The sequence below is a fragment of the Musca domestica genome, unplaced genomic scaffold (assembly GCF_030504385.1).
Source record: "Musca domestica strain aabys unplaced genomic scaffold, Musca_domestica.polishedcontigs.V.1.1 27, whole genome shotgun sequence".
In the NCBI taxonomy this organism is placed as follows: domain Eukaryota; kingdom Metazoa; phylum Arthropoda; class Insecta; order Diptera; family Muscidae; genus Musca; species Musca domestica.
The window spans coordinates 9,166,887-9,186,448 of NW_026712286.1; the positions used below are offsets into that span (position 1 = coordinate 9,166,887).

Genomic DNA, 19,562 nt, shown 5'->3' on the forward strand with positions numbered 1-19,562 from the left:
TTTGAATTCAAAAAAAAAAAAAAAAATAATATATATATAAAAAACACTACAAATGTACATTAGAAAAAAGTAAGTAAAAATGGAAAAAAAATCATGCAAAATAAAACATTACTATTGTACATTTGAAAAGTCAAAATGAAAATGTTAAAATATCACATTTTTACGCGATTTTTTTGGATATTATCCTTTTCGGAGAGGAGAAAATTCCGAATTTGTTTGAATCGTTAAAATCAGTCCAGCGGTTCTTAAGTTATAAGCGTAGTAACTAACACAACTTTCTTTTATATATATAGATTTATTTCGTTAAAAAATTAGAATTTTCTTGTTCATTCATTGCCATGGAGCTTCGTTTTGCCCTTTCCATCGCTGAGTACGAGTTGTTTGTGATTTATTTGTTTTAGTTTTGTTTATTTATCTCATGTTGGGTCGTCATATTTTCTTGTTCTTGCCATTGTTGTCATTTTAGCGCAATTGCCATTCAAAGTATCAAATGTTTTTTCTTGTTGTTGTCAAGATTCCTAAGAATTCTGGATTTCGTTTTTGTTGGTCTTTCATTCTTTTGCACAATTTCAGTTCAGTGGAGTTTTTTTTTTCAATTTTTTACAAAAAAAAAAAAAAAAAAAAAAAAAAAAAAACAAGAACAAGATGATGTTGTTATTGGGTGTAGGAAAAAATAATGGCAAATTAAAATAACAGATTTAAGGGCAATATTCCAAAGAAGTCCATTTCAAACAAAAAAAAAAAAAAATAAATAAATAAATAAATAAATAAATAATAATAATAATAATAATAATAATAATAATAATAATAATAATAATAATAATAATAATAATAATAATAATAATAATAATAATAATAATAATAATAATAATATAATAATAATAATAATAATAATAATAATAATAATAATAATAATAATAATAATAATAATAATAATAATAATAATAATAATAATAATAATAATAATAATAATAATAATAATAATAATAATAATAATAATAATAATAATAATAATAATAATAATAATAATAATAATAATAATAATAATAATAATAATAATAATAATAATAATAATAATAATAATAATAATAATAATAATAATAATAATAATAATAATAATAATAATAATAATAATAATAATAATAATAATAATAATAATAATAATAATAATAATAATAATAATAATAATAATAATAATAATAATAATAATAATAATAATAATAATAATAATAATAATAATAATAATAATAATAATAATAATAATAATAATAATAATAATAATAATAATAATAATAATAATAATAATATAATAATAATAATAATAATAATAATAATAATAATAATAATAATAATAATAATAATAATAATAATAATAATAATAATAATAATAATAATAATAATAATAATAATAATAATAATAATAATAATAATAATAATAATAATAATAATAATAATAATAACAATAACAATAATAATAATAATAATAATTTATAATTTATGTTGAACAACATAATTAGGCCAGGATCAGTAAGGCCAGGTCGAACTTTTAATACCCTCCTCCATTTGGAACTAAATAATAAATAAAATAAAAAATAAAAATCGATAAAAACATCAAAATACCGAATAGAGGGAGGTACCTGGACCTGGACCTGCATGGATAATTTTCTGTCATGGACTGCAGTACCCGTTAGGAACTTCAAACATGCATTTTGAAACAATTCCGGTGAATGATGTCGCTGAAATTATCAAAATACCGAATATCGGGAGGTACCGTTATATGGCGGCTATACGAAGACCTGGACCTGCACAGACAATTTTCTTTCACAGGCTGTATTACCCATTACGAACTTCAAATACCAAATTTGAAATAAATCCGGTGAATAAACTCACTGAAATCTGTCAAATACCGAATATAGGGAGGTACAGGTATATGGGGCTATATGAAGACGAGGACCTGCATAGGCAGTTTTCCGTCACAAGCTGTAGTACTCATTACAAACTATCATTATGAAATTTCAAACAATTCCGGCGAATAAGTCATCAAAATACCGAAAATAGAGAGGTATACAGTGTGGGATAAAAAAAACTGCAACAAAGTCAAACGCCATAATTTCTAATTTTTTTTTAATTTTTGTGAATGAAATCAAAAAATGTCGGAAATATCATAGATTTCGATCGAATTGGTCACCTTTGGCACGAATTATGGCCTTTAAACGGCCAATGAAACGGTCACTCGCTTCCCGAATGTTGTTCTGCGGTATGTTGGCCCATTCCAGGCGAAGCGCTTGATTGAGGTAATCGACACTTTGGTATTTTTTATAGTGCCAACCTTGCTTTTCTTTGCAAAATACTCCACACACAATAGTCCCACGGATTGGTATCCGGAGATTTTGGTGGCCATTGTGTGCTGCAAATGAAGCGAGAAACCTCATTTTTAACTACTCCTGGTTGGCGGTGGCGTGCTGGAGTGCGATGCTGCTGAGTCCTGTTGAAATATCCAAAATTCCTTGACAAAATATTAAGAATTCTAAAATTAAAACAATATTATTGAATAAATATAAACCAATACTCATGAAAATGGTAGTATTGTTTGCGTATAGACAACTGGCCATATACACATGCTTCACGAATAGATATTCATTGAAGAAATCTACCTCCTCGCAATAACAATAATACTCATATTTACAAAAAGAAAGAAAAATAAAGAAATTACAATAAATGTAAATAAAAGCTATAAACATCAGTCCCAAAGTGAATTGTTTGTTTACATTTTGTATTACAAGCCAATACAAGTAGAATGCCACCACAGTGTTATATTCCCTCTTTTCATACTCAGAGAAAGAGAAATCAAGATCCGTTATCAGACAATCATGCCTTGATTTATAACCAAAATAATGAGAGCACCGTATTATTTCCATAATACGAATACGGTGTCACACCGTTACTACTCTGAGCTCTCTCAGAGAATTCAATGTGGTATATGGGCCCCACTATGTATGTGAGGTGCAAAGGAATAATGTAAAAATGAAGCAATGAAATATTGGCTTCATGCTTTTCACTCTCTTCTATGTATTTTGGTAATGATGTCTCAAATTTAAATGCCTCTGGGAGGAAAAAGTCTTACATGATCTGAGAAAGAAGAAGAAATTAAAACTGTTTGAAGTAATATGCAATGTATGTGTGTGTTATGGAAAATTAGGGTGTCAATAGAAATCATTGTTTTTATTTAAAAAAAACTCTAAATTAGAAGAAATCAAAAAAGGAGAAAAAAACTCCCAACGAACACAGCCACATACATTTAACTACAACGTAAATAAATATTTTTTTTTGGTAAATATTGCCAACTTTTTGAGCGCATTTTTTGTTGTTGTTTAAGAAATCACGAAAAAATGTATATTTCATCAAAAAAATACCCCCAGCTCCATTACAAAATTGCTGATCTTGACAATTCGCAAAGTGTGGGAACCAAAGTAATTTAATATATACAAACTATTAAACAAAAAAATTAAGTAAGACCAAATAAAAACAAAAAAATAATTGTTACAAATTTGTTGGTGTTGTTATTTCTTTGGGGTTATTGGTTTCATAATACAACAAATATTACAAATAATGGGAAAATAAATGAAAACGTAAATTGGGGAATTATTAAAAAAGGGGTATTGGAATAATAAAATAAATTCAAACTAAAGATAATAGAGACTAGATTTTTGTTCTATGAAAATATGAAATAAAACATATTTTTTATAAAAATTTCTATTTGAAATTTCATTTCTATATTAAAATGTTTCCATTTCGCAATTAGAACATACAACAAGAATTTATACCCATAGGACGCTTTAAATTTTCAAGAATTTAATTTTCAAATACTTCCAAAGCAAGTATTCAAAGTTTTCTTCTATTGTATTTTCAAAATCATATTAAAAAGGGTGCTAATCCTTGACACGCAGCCAATTAGTTTAACAAGGCTAAGTAGATAAATACACTTTGTACTATTACTTAAACTCTTTTTTGAAAAAAGAGGGTGTTGCCATTGGTTATTCAGAGAAGAGGTGGAGTGGTATTTTAAGAGAATGGACATTGAACCACCCTTTTTGTTATTTTGACACAGAACATCGACATAAAATGAAAGTACAAAGAATACAAATTTTCTGGTAGGTTATTTTATTAAAAATCTGAAATTGCAAATCTAATCAAATATTTGGAAATCATGGTAAAAATATTGAAAACTTATGAATACGGAATTCTTTGAAATTGCTGTAGTCCACTAGCTTTGTAAATATAAGACATTGAAAAATTGAATTTGGAAAACATTCGGGCGTCACCTTCTCAAAATAAGACTGTATGAAGAAATTGGCCGAATATCTAATCGGAAGCTATTATCGATTGCAAAGTATCATTGGGCGCCATCTTCTCTAAATAAGGCTGTATGAAAAATGGGCCACACACTTAACCGGTCGCGATGAGATGTATAATTACAGTAAAAAAATAGGTAATACAATTCTATTGGAAATTTTGCAAATTTTTCGCGTGGTATTTTATTGGAAATTAAACTTTGAAAATTATGGGAAAAATATTGAAAACTTATGAATACGGAATTGTTTACAATGGCAATAGCGTTTCTTTGTCGATAGTTGCAAATTGTAAGTTCGGCCGGGCCGCTTTTTGACCATTTGGAACGATTTTGGCAATTAAAAAAAAAAAAAATGGTTAAAAATTCTGTTAAAATCTTAAAAATACCGAATGTAGCGGTTATATTAGGGTCTATACGACGACGTGGGCCTGCATAGGTAACTTTTGTCATAAACCATTACAATATTTAAATGCGGAACTTGAAAAAAATCGGTGAACGATGTATCTAAAATCATCAAAATACCGTTATATGGGGCCTATACGAAGACGTGGACCTGCATAGACAATTTTCAGTCTTAGGCTGTAGTATCCATTACGAACTTCAAATACCAAATTTGAAACAATTCCGGTGAATAATGTCGCTAAAATCATCAAAATACCGAATATCGGGGGGTACCGTTATATGGGGGCTATGCGAAGACGTGGACCTGCACAGACAGTTTTCTGTCATAGGCTGTGGTATCCATTACGAACATCAAACACCAAATTTGAAATAATTCCGGAGAATAATGTCGCTAAAATCCTCAAAATACCGAATATCGGAAGAAACCTTTATATGGGGGTTATACGAAGACGTGGACTTGCACAGATAATTTTCTGTCATAGGCTGTGGTATTCATTGCGAACTTCAAATACAAAATTTGAAATAGTCCCGCAAATAATGTCGCTAAAATCATCAAAATACCGAATATCGGGGGGTACCGTCATATGGGGGCTATACGAAGACGTGGACTTCCACAGACAATTTTCTGTCTCAAGCTTTAGTATCCATTTCGAACTTCAAATGTCAAATTTGAAACGATTCCGGCAAATAATTTCGCCAAAATCCTCAAAATACCGAATATCGGAAGGTACCGTTATATGGGGGCTATACCAAAACGTGGACCTACATGACCCATTTTCAATACCAAAAGTCCGATATAATACACATTTGAGTAAAATTTTATCAATCTACTTCGATTCGTTCGGAAGCTAGAGTGATTTCCACAGACGGATAGACGGACGGACACCGCTAAATCGTCATAGAATTTTATGCTGATCAATACTTTGTGGGTCTAAAATGTATATTTCGAGGTGTTACAAATAGGATGACAAGCTACTATGGTGGAGGGTATTAAAAAAATAAAATCCATCAAAAAATCATATCGGGCGCCAACCTCAAATAGGTGGAAAGAGAGTGGAAAATCTAAGAATCAGGGAATCTAGTTTAATTTTTTTTGTTGGGCGCCATTTTGGTATAAGAAGGATATTCCATATTTCCATAAAGATTAGCAAACTTTTAATTGGGCGCCATCTCTATTCAAAGTTTTGGAATGCCTTTAAATCATATCAAATAAATCGACTCTGTTATTGAGTGGCAATAATTAGAAGAATCTCTGTCCGAGTAACAGCAACGCTTCCTTACAGAGCTTAGATTTGAAAAAAAATGAAATGCATTAAAAACTTCTATTTGGGCGCCATTCTCGTTGCAGCTCAAATAGCTGAAAATGCATTTCGGAGAATTTAGTTAACATTTCCATGTCGGGCGCCATTTGGGTATAAGAAGGATATTTCATATTTCCGAAGCGATTTGTGATAGTTAAAAGTAATAAACTTCATTAGCAAACTTTTAATTGGGCGCCATCTTCATTCAAAAGAGGATAATGCCCTTAAAACATATCAAATAGGTCAAATCTGTTATTGAGTGACAATAATCAAAAGAATCTCTGTCTGAATGACAGTAAGGTTTCTCTACTAAGCTTATATTTGAAAAATTAAAATGGATTAAAATCTTCCAATTGGGCGCCAAAATTGGTGTAAAGACAGTTTTTTTATTGGGCGCCATTTCCATATAAACGTGGATAATGCCTTCAAAATATATTAAATAGGTCGAATCTATAATCAGGGGGCAACAGTTATAAGGATCTCAACAGGTCGCAAGATTACTGAGTTTATTTATTTATTTCAGGGAATTTAGTCAAAATTGCCATGTTGGGCGCCATTTTGGAAAAATATTTCATATCTCCCAAACGATTTATGATAGTTAATTACGAAGCTTCTAATTAGGCGCCATCTATATTCAAAGATGTTTTTGAAATATATCTACAATTTTTATAATCACAATTTTCCCCCATAACCCCGGCAGTTGCTCAACTACATCCCTGTATCTTATGTCCCTATAAAGGAAAGATGCTGTTCTTTCAAAATCCATTTGAATTTTTTCAGATTTATTTATTATTTATTGCAGTTCTGTGTGATTCTCATTTCAAATCGCTGAACTTAAATTTCAGCGGCAGTACACATGTGTTCATAAAATAAGTTCTGAAAGCATTTTCCGTCGGATAATGATATTCCATGTTGAAATTCCTCAAGATATTGGCCACTGTTATTTCCATTTCCATATCGACAATACGTTTGCCCAAACATGAGCGGGGTCCAAAACCGAATGGTAAAAATATAAATGGATTAATGTTCTTCGATGAGAACTCCTCCATGCCGGGTTCAATGGATCTCAGCCAACGTTCGGGTATAAATTCCAATGGTTTGGGGAAATATTTTGCCTCTTTCAGTAGCATATTGGAAGCCATGAAAATATTGGTACCCTTGGGTATTTGATAACCACTTAGGTTTAAATCACGTCCCGATATCCGTACATTACCGAATATCACGGGATAGATACGCAGGGCCTCCTTAATGCAGGCCCTTAGATAGGGGAGATTTTTCATATTTTCAATGGAGAAATCTTCGTGCCGTCCAACATTTGTAAGGATTTCTTGACGTAACTTTTCTTGTTTCGCCGGATTTTTGGCAAGGCACAAAAATATGGCCGACAACACGGTTGAGGTGATTTCTACACCGCCCATAAGCAAATCTATGGCCGATATTATGGCCATTTTTCGATCGATTTTTAATAGTTTTTCCAAAATGCTTTTCTCTTCGCCCTCGGCAGGGGGGTTCTTCTCTAACCTCTCCAGAGTCTCCGCCACATATTTTTGACATATTTCATAGATAATATCCATGGATTTTTCGAAACGTTTATAGGCCGGCGTCTTGATATATTTATAAATGGATGGTTGTACACCCAGCTCATAGATGGCATCACCAAATGAAAAGAGGTTGTCGAAGATGGCTTTCGACTCATCGGAAAGGGGTTGATTTTGCAAGAGACCCATTCGTTTATCCAGGGCAATGTGGGCCACAGATTCTAGAGATAAGCGATTTATGTCGTAGAGAAAAGTTGGGGGCACTTCTAACGTTTTGGGGTCACGTAAGTGGCGAATTCTGTAATAAGTAGACGAGGGGGAGCGGAGTTATAATGGAAAATGGAGGTATTTTTAATTTCAGTTACTTACCTTTCAATAAATTCTTTATTGACTGCCTGCAAGGGTTCAATGTAGAGTTTGGTATTCTTGGGTTGCATCAGCACCGGATTTACCATGTGACGGAACTTGCCCCAGTTTTCACCACTGAATGGGGAAAGAAATTAAAAAACATAAAATTTATTAGTTCTTCTGTGTAGAGGTCAATTTTGGTATAGAAGATCTGATCTGTATAGACGACACCTCACTTATCCCAAGACCCATATATGGGTATAGGAGCATTAAATGCAGATTTTTCCATCCTTTGTACAAATATGACCGTATGACCGTGTGGGTACATAAGCCGCCTGAAGTCTTGGCATGACATATTTTGTGACATACATAAAGGGATGCCAGAGCTCCACTCGAATACTGCCTTCGTGCCTTCTTATCATATGCCTAGCCATGATATCAAGCTGGTTATATACCCTCACCTTTAGATGTTTAAATATCCCCCCCCCCCTTCTCACTTACTCTCCAGCCACGCCCATATACTCATCCGTGTACATTGAGTTCTTGCGCGACAAACGATAATAGGCCACTACCTCGAACCCTGGCCTTGCCGGATAGGAGCCCTCAGTACGGAAGACCTTCTCATGATCGGCCAAATTAAAGGTTACCAAATTTGTTGGTAGACCAAACATTCCCGGCAACAAATAAATGTCACCATAACGTTGACGACATTCTCGTATCACGATGTCAAAAGGTTTGCCGTGGAATTCTCCTCCTTTGAGAAAGCCCCGAACCAATTGCAATTTTGTGGGTCCCGGCAGCGATTTGTAGGGTTTACCATATTGCCATTCGTTGTCTAATGTTTCGCCGAGAGACTTGTCTGCCACTCTCTGGGAACTCTGTGGGAGAAATGTTAAATTTAACATTGAGTGAGAAAATTGAGAGTAATTTTTGGGTAGTCTCTTCCAAAAAATAATACATTTATAGGGAAAGAGAAAATTAAAATTGCATGATTTATAGTTTTTTTTTTATTTTTTTATTTATTTACTGATAACAATAATAATAATCTATATATATAAATGTAAGTTGTGTTAGTTACTACACTTATAACTTAAGAACCGCTGGACTGATTTTAACGAATCACACAAATTTGGAATTGTCTCCTCTCCGAAAAGGATAATATCCAAAAAAATCGCGTAAAAATGTGATATATTAGAATTTTCATTTTGACTTTTGAAATGTACAATAGTAATGTTTTATTTTGCATGATTTTTTTCCATTTTGACTTACTTTTTTCTAATGTACATTTGTAGTGTTTTTTATATTTTATTTTTGAATTCGAATATTAATACCAATTTATTTAATTGACTTGATTTCTTAAGAACTGAAATCGATGGAGGGTTACGTGGAAGTGTAGTACCGAATTATGTGGTGGCGAAACGGAATAGATGATATCGAAATAATTTAACGCGGTCACACCAAAGTTAACAGATAATTACTTTTTCAAAATCGCTAGAAAAAATCATGAAAAAGAATTCTCAAAAATTCTCAAATCGGGAAAAGATCGAAAAAAATTACAATGGAATCGAATTACAAAATAATAGTACATTCTATTGACAAACTTTGTAAGGATCTTTAAAATGAAATAAGTGTTAAATAGGATGTTAACTGACATCTACCCTTCAACTCGAGGGCCTACATCGTGGTTCAGCTGGAAAATGCGCAGACATTTAAACAAACAAAAATGACCGAAAAAGACTAATGGGGCTCATTTCAAAGCATGGACCTTCTTCTTTCATGTGACAATAATCCGTCCAATGAGAGCTCAAAATGCAAAATTCTTTGAGAGTACAATCAGTAAAATACCAAATTTAAAGTGTGCAAAATAGTAGAGCGAATGGGACTTTTAGTATGAAAAGGATTTATATCCTTCCAGAAATTCTTTCAAAACATTCAAGATTACTTAAATCGCTTTTGCAGGTCTTGATATCGATCATAACTCACGGATAAGGGTACAACCCGAATTCATATTTATATAACCATCTATGATTGAAGCTATTTTTGGGGTCTTGGCCACTTTTTCATTTTTTTGGCCCTTATTTGAAATTTTCAAAGTTGGTCTTGACCACCTTCATCAATTGATTTAGCTAAAAAAATTCATTTATACTACCCTGTGGTAGGGCACCATCATACAGATAATTGTCACACAGGAAAGTTTGGAGTATCCCCAAGTCCACTTTCACATCTAATGTGTGGTCAGAAAAGAAAATTTTGTATTCTATTGAATTTTTAACCCCCAAGAGAATATTGGTTAGGTATAACCCTCATATGAATGTATCCCTGATTCCAGTTATGACTGTGGTCTTGGCAACGTTTTTCAACTGATTTGGCTATTATTTGGCATCTTGGCTTTTCTGTTTCGAGGGTCTTGACCACATTTTCCAATCGATTTTGCTGTATTTAGGCTACTTTGTGAGTAGAGAACCATTGTACAGAAAAATGTCAACATACGTAAATATTTTGGTACAGTCCCCAGGGCCGCCGATCTATTGTGATTTTTAACGATTGGCGGACGACAACACGGGAATTGTTTAATCGTCATTTACTATGAACAAGAACATAGACTTTTTGGGGACGCTAATGCGCAATTTGAGGTGCTAAGGCGTAATTAACTTATTGTTATTATTTTGTCGGATCAATATTTATATTAAAATTTGTTCACCTTTAAAATTTGCATTACAGACTAGAACTACGGGCCGGCAACGCGGACCGGGCCAGCTAGTTTTTATATATAATTTTTGTTATCATTATTGTTATGTTTATTATAATTTTTAATTTATATTTTTGTATTATTATTGTTTCTAAATATTAATAAATCCCCGCTTACCTTAACCTCTGCCGCCGCCGCTGCCGAAAACTGTTTCGTCAAGCCATTTAAAATATAGACGCTTTGACGTTGTTTTAACAAATTGTTTGCCAACATTTCATCAGAGTTTTGTTATGTTTTCTTCGATGACTTGCAAAATTTGAAACGCGATTAGAACCTACCCTGACGCAATACCAAAACAGACTGAGTTGTCGTGGTCGGTGGTGCACTGGACAAGTGGGTTCTATCTCTTTTCGGGGGCTACTGTTTTGATAATAAATGTACCTTTATCTATTTGAAATTGAAAATTGAGAGATAGTGGTCGATGGATCAGAGACGCCTGAAAGTATGTGACATATGTGAGAAAATGAAAGTTCATTTAGAAAATATGAGCTTTGAATGATATATGAATATAGCTCATTATTTGGTAAATGTCGATGTACAGAAAACGAGTCGAGAGGTTATATTTTTTATAGAGGAGGAATATTATGTGTCATTCTCTACTCTCCAAGACCATTCCCTATGGTGACCGACTTGTGGCCGCAAGTATCGATAGTATCGACAATTTGAGATGGTGAAGTTATTTCGGAATAAGAAACAAGAAAAAGAACTGTAAGTTCGACCGGACCGAACTTTGAATACCCTCCACCATTTGGAACGAATTTGGCAAATATCCAAAAAAATAAAATTCATTAAAAATTCTTTTAAAATCTTAAAAATACCGAATGTAGCCCTCATACTATGGTCTATACGAAGACGTAGAATAAGCAACTTTTGTCATAAGCCATTATAATATTCTAAATTGATCAAAAAACCGAATATAGGGTGGTACTATTATATAGGGGGTAAAAATACCGAATATCGGGAGGTACCGTTATATGAAGGCTATTCGAAGATGTGAACCTGTACAGCCAATTTTCTGTCATAGGCTGTAGTATCCATTACGAACTTCAAATACCAAATTTGACCTGCATGGACGATTTTCTGTCATAGATTGAAGCATCCATTACGAACTTCAAAAACGAAATTTGAAACAATTCCGGTGAAAAATGTCGCTAAAATCATCAAAATACCGGATATCGGGAGGTACCGTTATATGAAGGTTATACGAAGACATGGACCTGCACGAGCAATTTTCTGACATAGGCTGTAGTACCCGTTAGTAACTTCAAATACCAAATTTGAAACAATTTCGGTGAATAATGCTGCTAAAATTATCAAAATACCGAATATCGGGAGGTGTCGTTATAAGGGGGCTATGCCAAAACGTGGACCTGCACAGACAATTTTCTGTCTTAGGCTGTAGTATTCATTACGAACTTCGAATACCAAATTTGAAACATTTCTGGTGAAAAATGTCGCTTAAATCAGCAAAATACGCCTAATAGTAGACGCCCCCATATGTCATTTTCTACATAGGATCTTTAGGCTGTCCTCTTGGTAGGGACATTTCTATGAGTCATGTTCTTGGTAGAAGACGTTTCTTTAGATCGTCTTCTGTATAGAAGTCGTCTCAATATATTATCTTTGGCATAGAAGACGCCTTTGTAGGTCGTCTTCAGCATAGAAGACGCCTTTGTAGGTCGTCTTCAGCATAGAAGACGCCTCTATAGGTCGTCTTCGTCAAAGAAGACGTCTCAATAGGTTGTCTTCGTCAGAGAAGACGCCTCTATAGGTCGTCTTGAGTACAGAAGACGCATCTATAGGTCGTCTTCTCTATAGAAGATGCCTTCATATGTCGTGCTCTCTACAGAAGACGCATATATAGGTCGAATTCTGCATAGAAGATGCCTCTAAAGGTTGTCTTCCTTATAAAAGACGCCTCTATAGGTCGTCTTCAGAATAGAATACGGGTCTATAGGCCGTCTTCTCTATTAATGATGCCTTTATATGTCGTGCTCTTTATATAAGACACATATATAGGTCGAATATATAGGCGAAGATGGCTCTATAGCTCGTCTTCTCTATTGTAGACGGCTCTATAGCTCATCTTCTCTATTGAAGTAGCCTCTAAAGGCAGTCTTTTCTATTGAAGACGCCTCTAAAGGCAGTTTTCTCTATAGAAAATGACTCTATGGCTCGTCTTCTTTATAGAAGATGACTTTACAGGTCGTCTTCTACATAGTAGATGACTCTTCATGTCGGCTTCTACATAGAAGATGACTCTACATGTCGTCTTCTGTGTAGAAGATGACTCTATAGGTCGTCTTCTGTATAGACGAGGACCCTATAGGGCGTCTTCTGTATAAACGAGGACCCTATAGGGCGTCTTCTCTAAAGAAGAGGCCTTTATAGGTCGTCTTCTCCGAAGAAGAGGCCTTTATAGGTCGTCTTCTCTAAATAAGAGGCCTTTTTAGGTCGTTTTCAGCAAAGAAGACTTCTTTATATGTCGTCCACAGCATACAGAACGTCTCTTTAGGCCGTTTCCTCTATAGAATACTCCTTTATATGTTGTGTTCTTTATAGAAGACACCACCATAGGCCGTCTTCTCTATAGAAGATGAGTCTATAGATCGAATTCTGCATACAAGGCGCCTCTACACGTCCTTATCTGTATACACACGCCGTCTTCTGTTCAGAAAACGACAACGTGGAACATCTTCATTGTAGAAGACGACCCCATGGGTCACGTGGTTTTTATTCTTTTTTTTTTGTCCTCTTCAGCATTAAGGACTTCTCCATATGTTAAGGGAGAATGGAAAGGCATATAACTTAAAATATCTTCAAGAAGTTTTTGTCAAAAATGACAAACTCAAAATAGTTTTGATTAAAAAAAAAAAAAAAAAAAAAAATAAAATAAAATAAAACAAATCCCAAAATGAGTACTTTTCCCAAAGAATTCATAACGTCTTCGTTCGGAAGTGGGCCTGGAAATATACACGAAAAAAGACATTCCAAAAGCAACTCCGATTCCCTACAAACCCCATCCATACAAATCTGTTATTGAGTGAAAATAAACAAAAGAATCTCTGTCCGAATGACAGTAAGATTTCCCTACTAAGCTTATATTTGAAAAACAGAAATGTATAAAAATCTTCCAATTCCATCTTCATTGCAGCTCAAATAGGTGGAAAGACATTTTTTTATTGGGCACCATTTTCATATAAACGTGGATAATACCCTCAAAATATATCAAATAGGTCAAATCTATAATCAGAGGGGTAAAAGTTATAAGGATCTCAACTGGCCGCAAGATTACGGAGTTTATATTTGAAAAAATAAAAATCATTTAAAATTTCTAAACATTTCAGAGAATTTAGTTAAAATTGCCATGTTGGGCGCCATTTTGGTATATGACAAATATTCCATATTTCCCAAACGATTTATGATAATTAATAAAATGCATTAAGAAGCTTCCAATTGGGCGCTATCTACATTCCAAGATGTTTTTGAAATATATCTACAATTTTTATAACCACAATTTTCCCCCATAACCCCGGCAGTTGCTCAGCTACATCCCTATATTTTATGTCGCCATAAAGGTAAAATCCATTTGAATTGTTCAGATTTATTTATTTATTTACAGATTTCTGGGATTCTCATTTCAAATCGCTGAACTTAAATTTCAGCGGCAGTACACATGTGTTCATAAAATAAGTTCTGAAAGCATTTTCCGTCGGATAATGATATTCCATGTTGAAATTCCTCAAGATATTGGCCACTGTTATTTCCATTTCCATATCGACAATACGTTTGCCCAAACATGAGCGGGGTCCAAAACCGAATGGTAAAAATATAAATGGATTAATGTTCTTCGATGAGAACTCCTCCATGCCGGGTTCAATGGATCTCAGCCAACGTTCGGGTATAAATTCCAATGGTTTGGGGAAATATTTTGCCTCTTTCAGTAGCATATTGGAAGCCATGAAAATATTGGTACCCTTGGGTATTTGATAACCACTTAGGTTTAAATCACGTCCCGATATCCGTACATTACCGAATATCACGGGATAGATACGCAGGGCCTCCTTAATGCAGGCCCTTAGATAGGGGAGATTTTTCATATTTTCAATGGAGAAATCTTCGTGCCGTCCAACATTTGTAAGGATTTCTTGACGTAACTTTTCTTGTTTCGCCGGATTTTTGGCAAGGCACAAAAATATGGCCGACAACACGGTTGAGGTGATTTCTACACCGCCCATAAGCAAATCTATGGCCGATATTATGGCCATTTTTCGATCGATTTTTAATAGTTTTTCCAAAATGCTTTTCTCTTCGCCCTCGGCAGGGGGGTTCTTCTCTAACCTCTCCAGAGTCTCCGCCACATATTTTTGACATATTTCATAGATAATATCCATGGATTTTTCGAAACGTTTATAGGCCGGCGTCTTGATATATTTATAAATGGATGGTTGTACACCCAGCTCATAGATGGCATCACCAAATGAAAAGAGGTTGTCGAAGATGGCTTTCGACTCATCGGAAAGGGGTTGATTTTGCAAGAGACCCATTCGTTTATCCAGGGCAATGTGGGCCACAGATTCTAGAGATAAGCGATTTATGTCGTAGAGAAAAGTTGGGGGCACTTCTAACGTTTTGGGGTCACGTAAGTGGCGAATTCTGTAATAAGTAGACGAGGGGGAGCGGAGTTATAATGGAAAATGGAGGTATTTTTAATTTCAGTTACTTACCTTTCAATAAATTCTTTATTGACTGCCTGCAAGGGTTCAATGTAGAGTTTGGTATTCTTGGGTTGCATCAGCACCGGATTTACCATGTGACGGAACTTGCCCCAGTTTTCACCACTGAATGGGGAAAGAAATTAAAAAACATAAAATTTATTAGTTCTTCTGTGTAGAGGTCAATTTTGGTATAGAAGATCTGATCTGTATAGACGACACCTCACTTATCCCAAGACCCATATATGGGTATAGGAGCATTAAATGCAGATTTTTCCATCCTTTGTACAAATATGACCGTATGACCGTGTGGGTACATAAGCCGCCTGAAGTCTTGGCATGACATATTTTGTGACATACATAAAGGGATGCCAGAGCTCCACTCGAATACTGCCTTCGTGCCTTCTTATCATATGCCTAGCCATGATATCAAGCTGGTTATATACCCTCACCTTTAGATGTTTAAATATCCCCCCCCCCCCCTTCTCACTTACTCTCCAGCCACGCCCATATACTCATCCGTGTACATTGAGTTCTTGCGCGACAAACGATAATAGGCCACTACCTCGAACCCTGGCCTTGCCGGATAGGAGCCCTCAGTACGGAAGACCTTCTCATGATCGGCCAAATTAAAGGTTACCAAATTTGTTGGTAGACCAAACATTCCCGGCAACAAATAAATGTCACCATAACGTTGACGACATTCTCGTATCACGATGTCAAAAGGTTTGCCGTGGAATTCTCCTCCTTTGAGAAAGCCCCGAACCAATTGCAATTTTGTGGGTCCCGGCAGCGATTTGTAGGGTTTACCATATTGCCATTCGTTGTCTAATGTTTCGCCGAGAGACTTGTCTGCCACTCTCTGGGAACTCTGTGGGAGAAATGTTAAATTTAACATTGAGTGAGAAAATTGAGAGTAATTTTTGGGTAGTCTCTTCCAAAAAATAATACATTTATAGGGAAAGAGAAAATTAAAATTGCATGATTTATAGTTTTTTTTTTATTTTTTTATTTATTTACTGATAACAATAATAATAATCTATATATATAAATGTAAGTTGTGTTAGTTACTACACTTATAACTTAAGAACCGCTGGACTGATTTTAACGAATCACACAAATTTGGAATTGTCTCCTCTCCGAAAAGGATAATATCCAAAAAAATCGCGTAAAAATGTGATATATTAGAATTTTCATTTTGACTTTTGAAATGTACAATAGTAATGTTTTATTTTGCATGATTTTTTTCCATTTTGACTTACTTTTTTCTAATGTACATTTGTAGTGTTTTTTATATTTTATTTTTGAATTCGAATATTAATACCAATTTATTTAATTGACTTGATTTCTTAAGAACTGAAATCGATGGAGGGTTACGTGGAAGTGTAGTACCGAATTATGTGGTGGCGAAACGGAATAGATGATATCGAAATAATTTAACGCGGTCACACCAAAGTTAACAGATAATTACTTTTTCAAAATCGCTAGAAAAAATCATGAAAAAGAATTCTCAAAAATTCTCAAATCGGGAAAAGATCGAAAAAAATTACAATGGAATCGAATTACAAAATAATAGTACATTCTATTGACAAACTTTGTAAGGATCTTTAAAATGAAATAAGTGTTAAATAGGATGTTAACTGACATCTACCCTTCAACTCGAGGGCCTACATCGTGGTTCAGCTGGAAAATGCGCAGACATTTAAACAAACAAAAATGACCGAAAAAGACTAATGGGGCTCATTTCAAAGCATGGACCTTCTTCTTTCATGTGACAATAATCCGTCCAATGAGAGCTCAAAATGCAAAATTCTTTGAGAGTACAATCAGTAAAATACCAAATTTAAAGTGTGCAAAATAGTAGAGCGAATGGGACTTTTAGTATGAAAAGGATTTATATCCTTCCAGAAATTCTTTCAAAACATTCAAGATTACTTAAATCGCTTTTGCAGGTCTTGATATCGATCATAACTCACGGATAAGGGTACAACCCGAATTCATATTTATATAACCATCTATGATTGAAGCTATTTTTGGGGTCTTGGCCACTTTTTCATTTTTTTGGCCCTTATTTGAAATTTTCAAAGTTGGTCTTGACCACCTTCATCAATTGATTTAGCTAAAAAAATTCATTTATACTACCCTGTGGTAGGGCACCATCATACAGATAATTGTCACACAGGAAAGTTTGGAGTATCCCCAAGTCCACTTTCACATCTAATGTGTGGTCAGAAAAGAAAATTTTGTATTCTATTGAATTTTTAACCCCCAAGAGAATATTGGTTAGGTATAACCCTCATATGAATGTATCCCTGATTCCAGTTATGACTGTGGTCTTGGCAACGTTTTTCAACTGATTTGGCTATTATTTGGCATCTTGGCTTTTCTGTTTCGAGGGTCTTGACCACATTTTCCAATCGATTTTGCTGTATTTAGGCTACTTTGTGAGTAGAGAACCATTGTACAGAAAAATGTCAACATACGTAAATATTTTGGTACAGTCCCCAGGGCCGCCGATCTATTGTGATTTTTAACGATTGGCGGACGACAACACGGGAATTGTTTAATCGTCATTTACTATGAACAAGAACATAGACTTTTTGGGGACGCTAATGCGCAATTTGAGGTGCTAAGGCGTAATTAACTTATTGTTATTATTTTGTCGGATCAATATTTATATTAAAATTTGTTCACCTTTAAAATTTGCATTACAGACTAGAACTACGGGCCGGCAACGCGGACCGGGCCAGCTAGTTTTTATATATAATTTTTGTTATCATTATTGTTATGTTTATTATAATTTTTAATTTATATTTTTGTATTATTATTGTTTCTAAATATTAATAAATCCCCGCTTACCTTAACCTCTGCCGCCGCCGCTGCCGAAAACTGTTTCGTCAAGCCATTTAAAATATAGACGCTTTGACGTTGTTTTAACAAATTGTTTGCCAACATTTCATCAGAGTTTTGTTATGTTTTCTTCGATGACTTGCAAAATTTGAAACGCGATTAGAACCTACCCTGACGCAATACCAAAACAGACTGAGTTGTCGTGGTCGGTGGTGCACTGGACAAGTGGGTTCTATCTCTTTTCGGGGGCTACTGTTTTGATAATAAATGTACCTTTATCTATTTGAAATTGAAAATTGAGAGATAGTGGTCGATGGATCAGAGACGCCTGAAAGTATGTGACATATGTGAGAAAATGAAAGTTCATTTAGAAAATATGAGCTTTGAATGATATATGAATATAGCTCATTATTTGGTAAATGTCGATGTACAGAAAACGAGTCGAGAGGTTATATTTTTTATAGAGGAGGAATATTATGTGTCATTCTCTACTCTCCAAGACCATTCCCTATGGTGACCGACTTGTGGCCGCAAGTATCGATAGTATCGACAATTTGAGATGGTGAAGTTATTTCGGAATAAGAAACAAGAAAAAGAACTGTAAGTTCGACCGGACCGAACTTTGAATACCCTCCACCATTTGGAACGAATTTGGCAAATATCCAAAAAAATAAAATTCATTAAAAATTCTTTTAAAATCTTAAAAATACCGAATGTAGCCCTCATACTATGGTCTATACGAAGACGTAGAATAAGCAACTTTTGTCATAAGCCATTATAATATTCTAAATTGATCAAAAAACCGAATATAGGGTGGTACTATTATATAGGGGGTAAAAATACCGAATATCGGGAGGTACCGTTATATGAAGGCTATTCGAAGATGTGAACCTGTACAGCCAATTTTCTGTCATAGGCTGTAGTATCCATTACGAACTTCAAATACCAAATTTGACCTGCATGGACGATTTTCTGTCATAGATTGAAGCATCCATTACGAACTTCAAAAACGAAATTTGAAACAATTCCGGTGAAAAATGTCGCTAAAATCATCAAAATACCGGATATCGGGAGGTACCGTTATATGAAGGTTATACGAAGACATGGACCTGCACGAGCAATTTTCTGACATAGGCTGTAGTACCCGTTAGTAACTTCAAATACCAAATTTGAAACAATTTCGGTGAATAATGCTGCTAAAATTATCAAAATACCGAATATCGGGAGGTGTCGTTATAAGGGGGCTATGCCAAAACGTGGACCTGCACAGACAATTTTCTGTCTTAGGCTGTAGTATTCATTACGAAC

The 19,562-nt window shown here is 34.3% G+C and overlaps 3 protein-coding genes and 1 long non-coding RNA gene across 4 annotated transcripts in view; 1 reads left to right on the plus strand and 3 right to left on the minus strand.

Annotated features, from left to right (window-relative positions):
- The window catches only part of LOC101889232 (lysophospholipid acyltransferase 5), a 451,325-nt gene that overhangs the window by 276,358 nt on the left and 155,405 nt on the right, over positions 1-19,562 (minus strand). The window lies entirely within an intron of this gene.
- On the minus strand, positions 6,805-11,015 carry LOC131803149 (probable cytochrome P450 12c1, mitochondrial). Its single transcript, XM_059124227.1, has 4 exons — positions 10,807-11,015; positions 8,442-8,818; positions 7,962-8,075; positions 6,805-7,890 (listed from the first exon to the last, which is right to left on the minus strand). The coding sequence occupies exons 1-4, from the start codon at positions 10,900-10,902 to the stop codon at positions 6,870-6,872; spliced, it is 1,608 nt and encodes a 535-aa protein (XP_058980210.1). The 5' UTR covers positions 10,903-11,015; the 3' UTR covers positions 6,805-6,869.
- LOC131803153 (uncharacterized) lies at positions 13,468-14,161 on the plus strand. Its single transcript, XR_009342488.1, has 2 exons — positions 13,468-13,768; positions 13,844-14,161. It is a non-coding gene; the product is annotated as an uncharacterized LOC131803153 (long non-coding RNA).
- On the minus strand, positions 14,278-18,472 carry LOC101893522 (probable cytochrome P450 12c1, mitochondrial). Its single transcript, XM_059124226.1, has 4 exons — positions 18,264-18,472; positions 15,899-16,275; positions 15,417-15,530; positions 14,278-15,345 (listed from the first exon to the last, which is right to left on the minus strand). The coding sequence occupies exons 1-4, from the start codon at positions 18,357-18,359 to the stop codon at positions 14,325-14,327; spliced, it is 1,608 nt and encodes a 535-aa protein (XP_058980209.1). The 5' UTR covers positions 18,360-18,472; the 3' UTR covers positions 14,278-14,324.

Coding starts and splice junctions, on each gene's coding strand:
- LOC131803149 (XM_059124227.1), bottom strand. CDS start 10,902: ATGTTGGCAAACAATTTGTTAAAACAACGTCAAAGCGTCTATATTTTA. Junction 8,819..10,806: donor CGGCGGCGGCAGAGGTTAAG/GTAAGCGGGGAT, acceptor TTTCTCCCACAG/AGTTCCCAGAGAGTGGCAGA. Junction 7,891..7,961: donor AATAAAGAATTTATTGAAAG/GTAAGTAACTGA, acceptor TACTTATTACAG/AATTCGCCACTTACGTGACC.
- LOC101893522 (XM_059124226.1), bottom strand. CDS start 18,359: ATGTTGGCAAACAATTTGTTAAAACAACGTCAAAGCGTCTATATTTTA. Junction 16,276..18,263: donor CGGCGGCGGCAGAGGTTAAG/GTAAGCGGGGAT, acceptor TTTCTCCCACAG/AGTTCCCAGAGAGTGGCAGA. Junction 15,346..15,416: donor AATAAAGAATTTATTGAAAG/GTAAGTAACTGA, acceptor TACTTATTACAG/AATTCGCCACTTACGTGACC.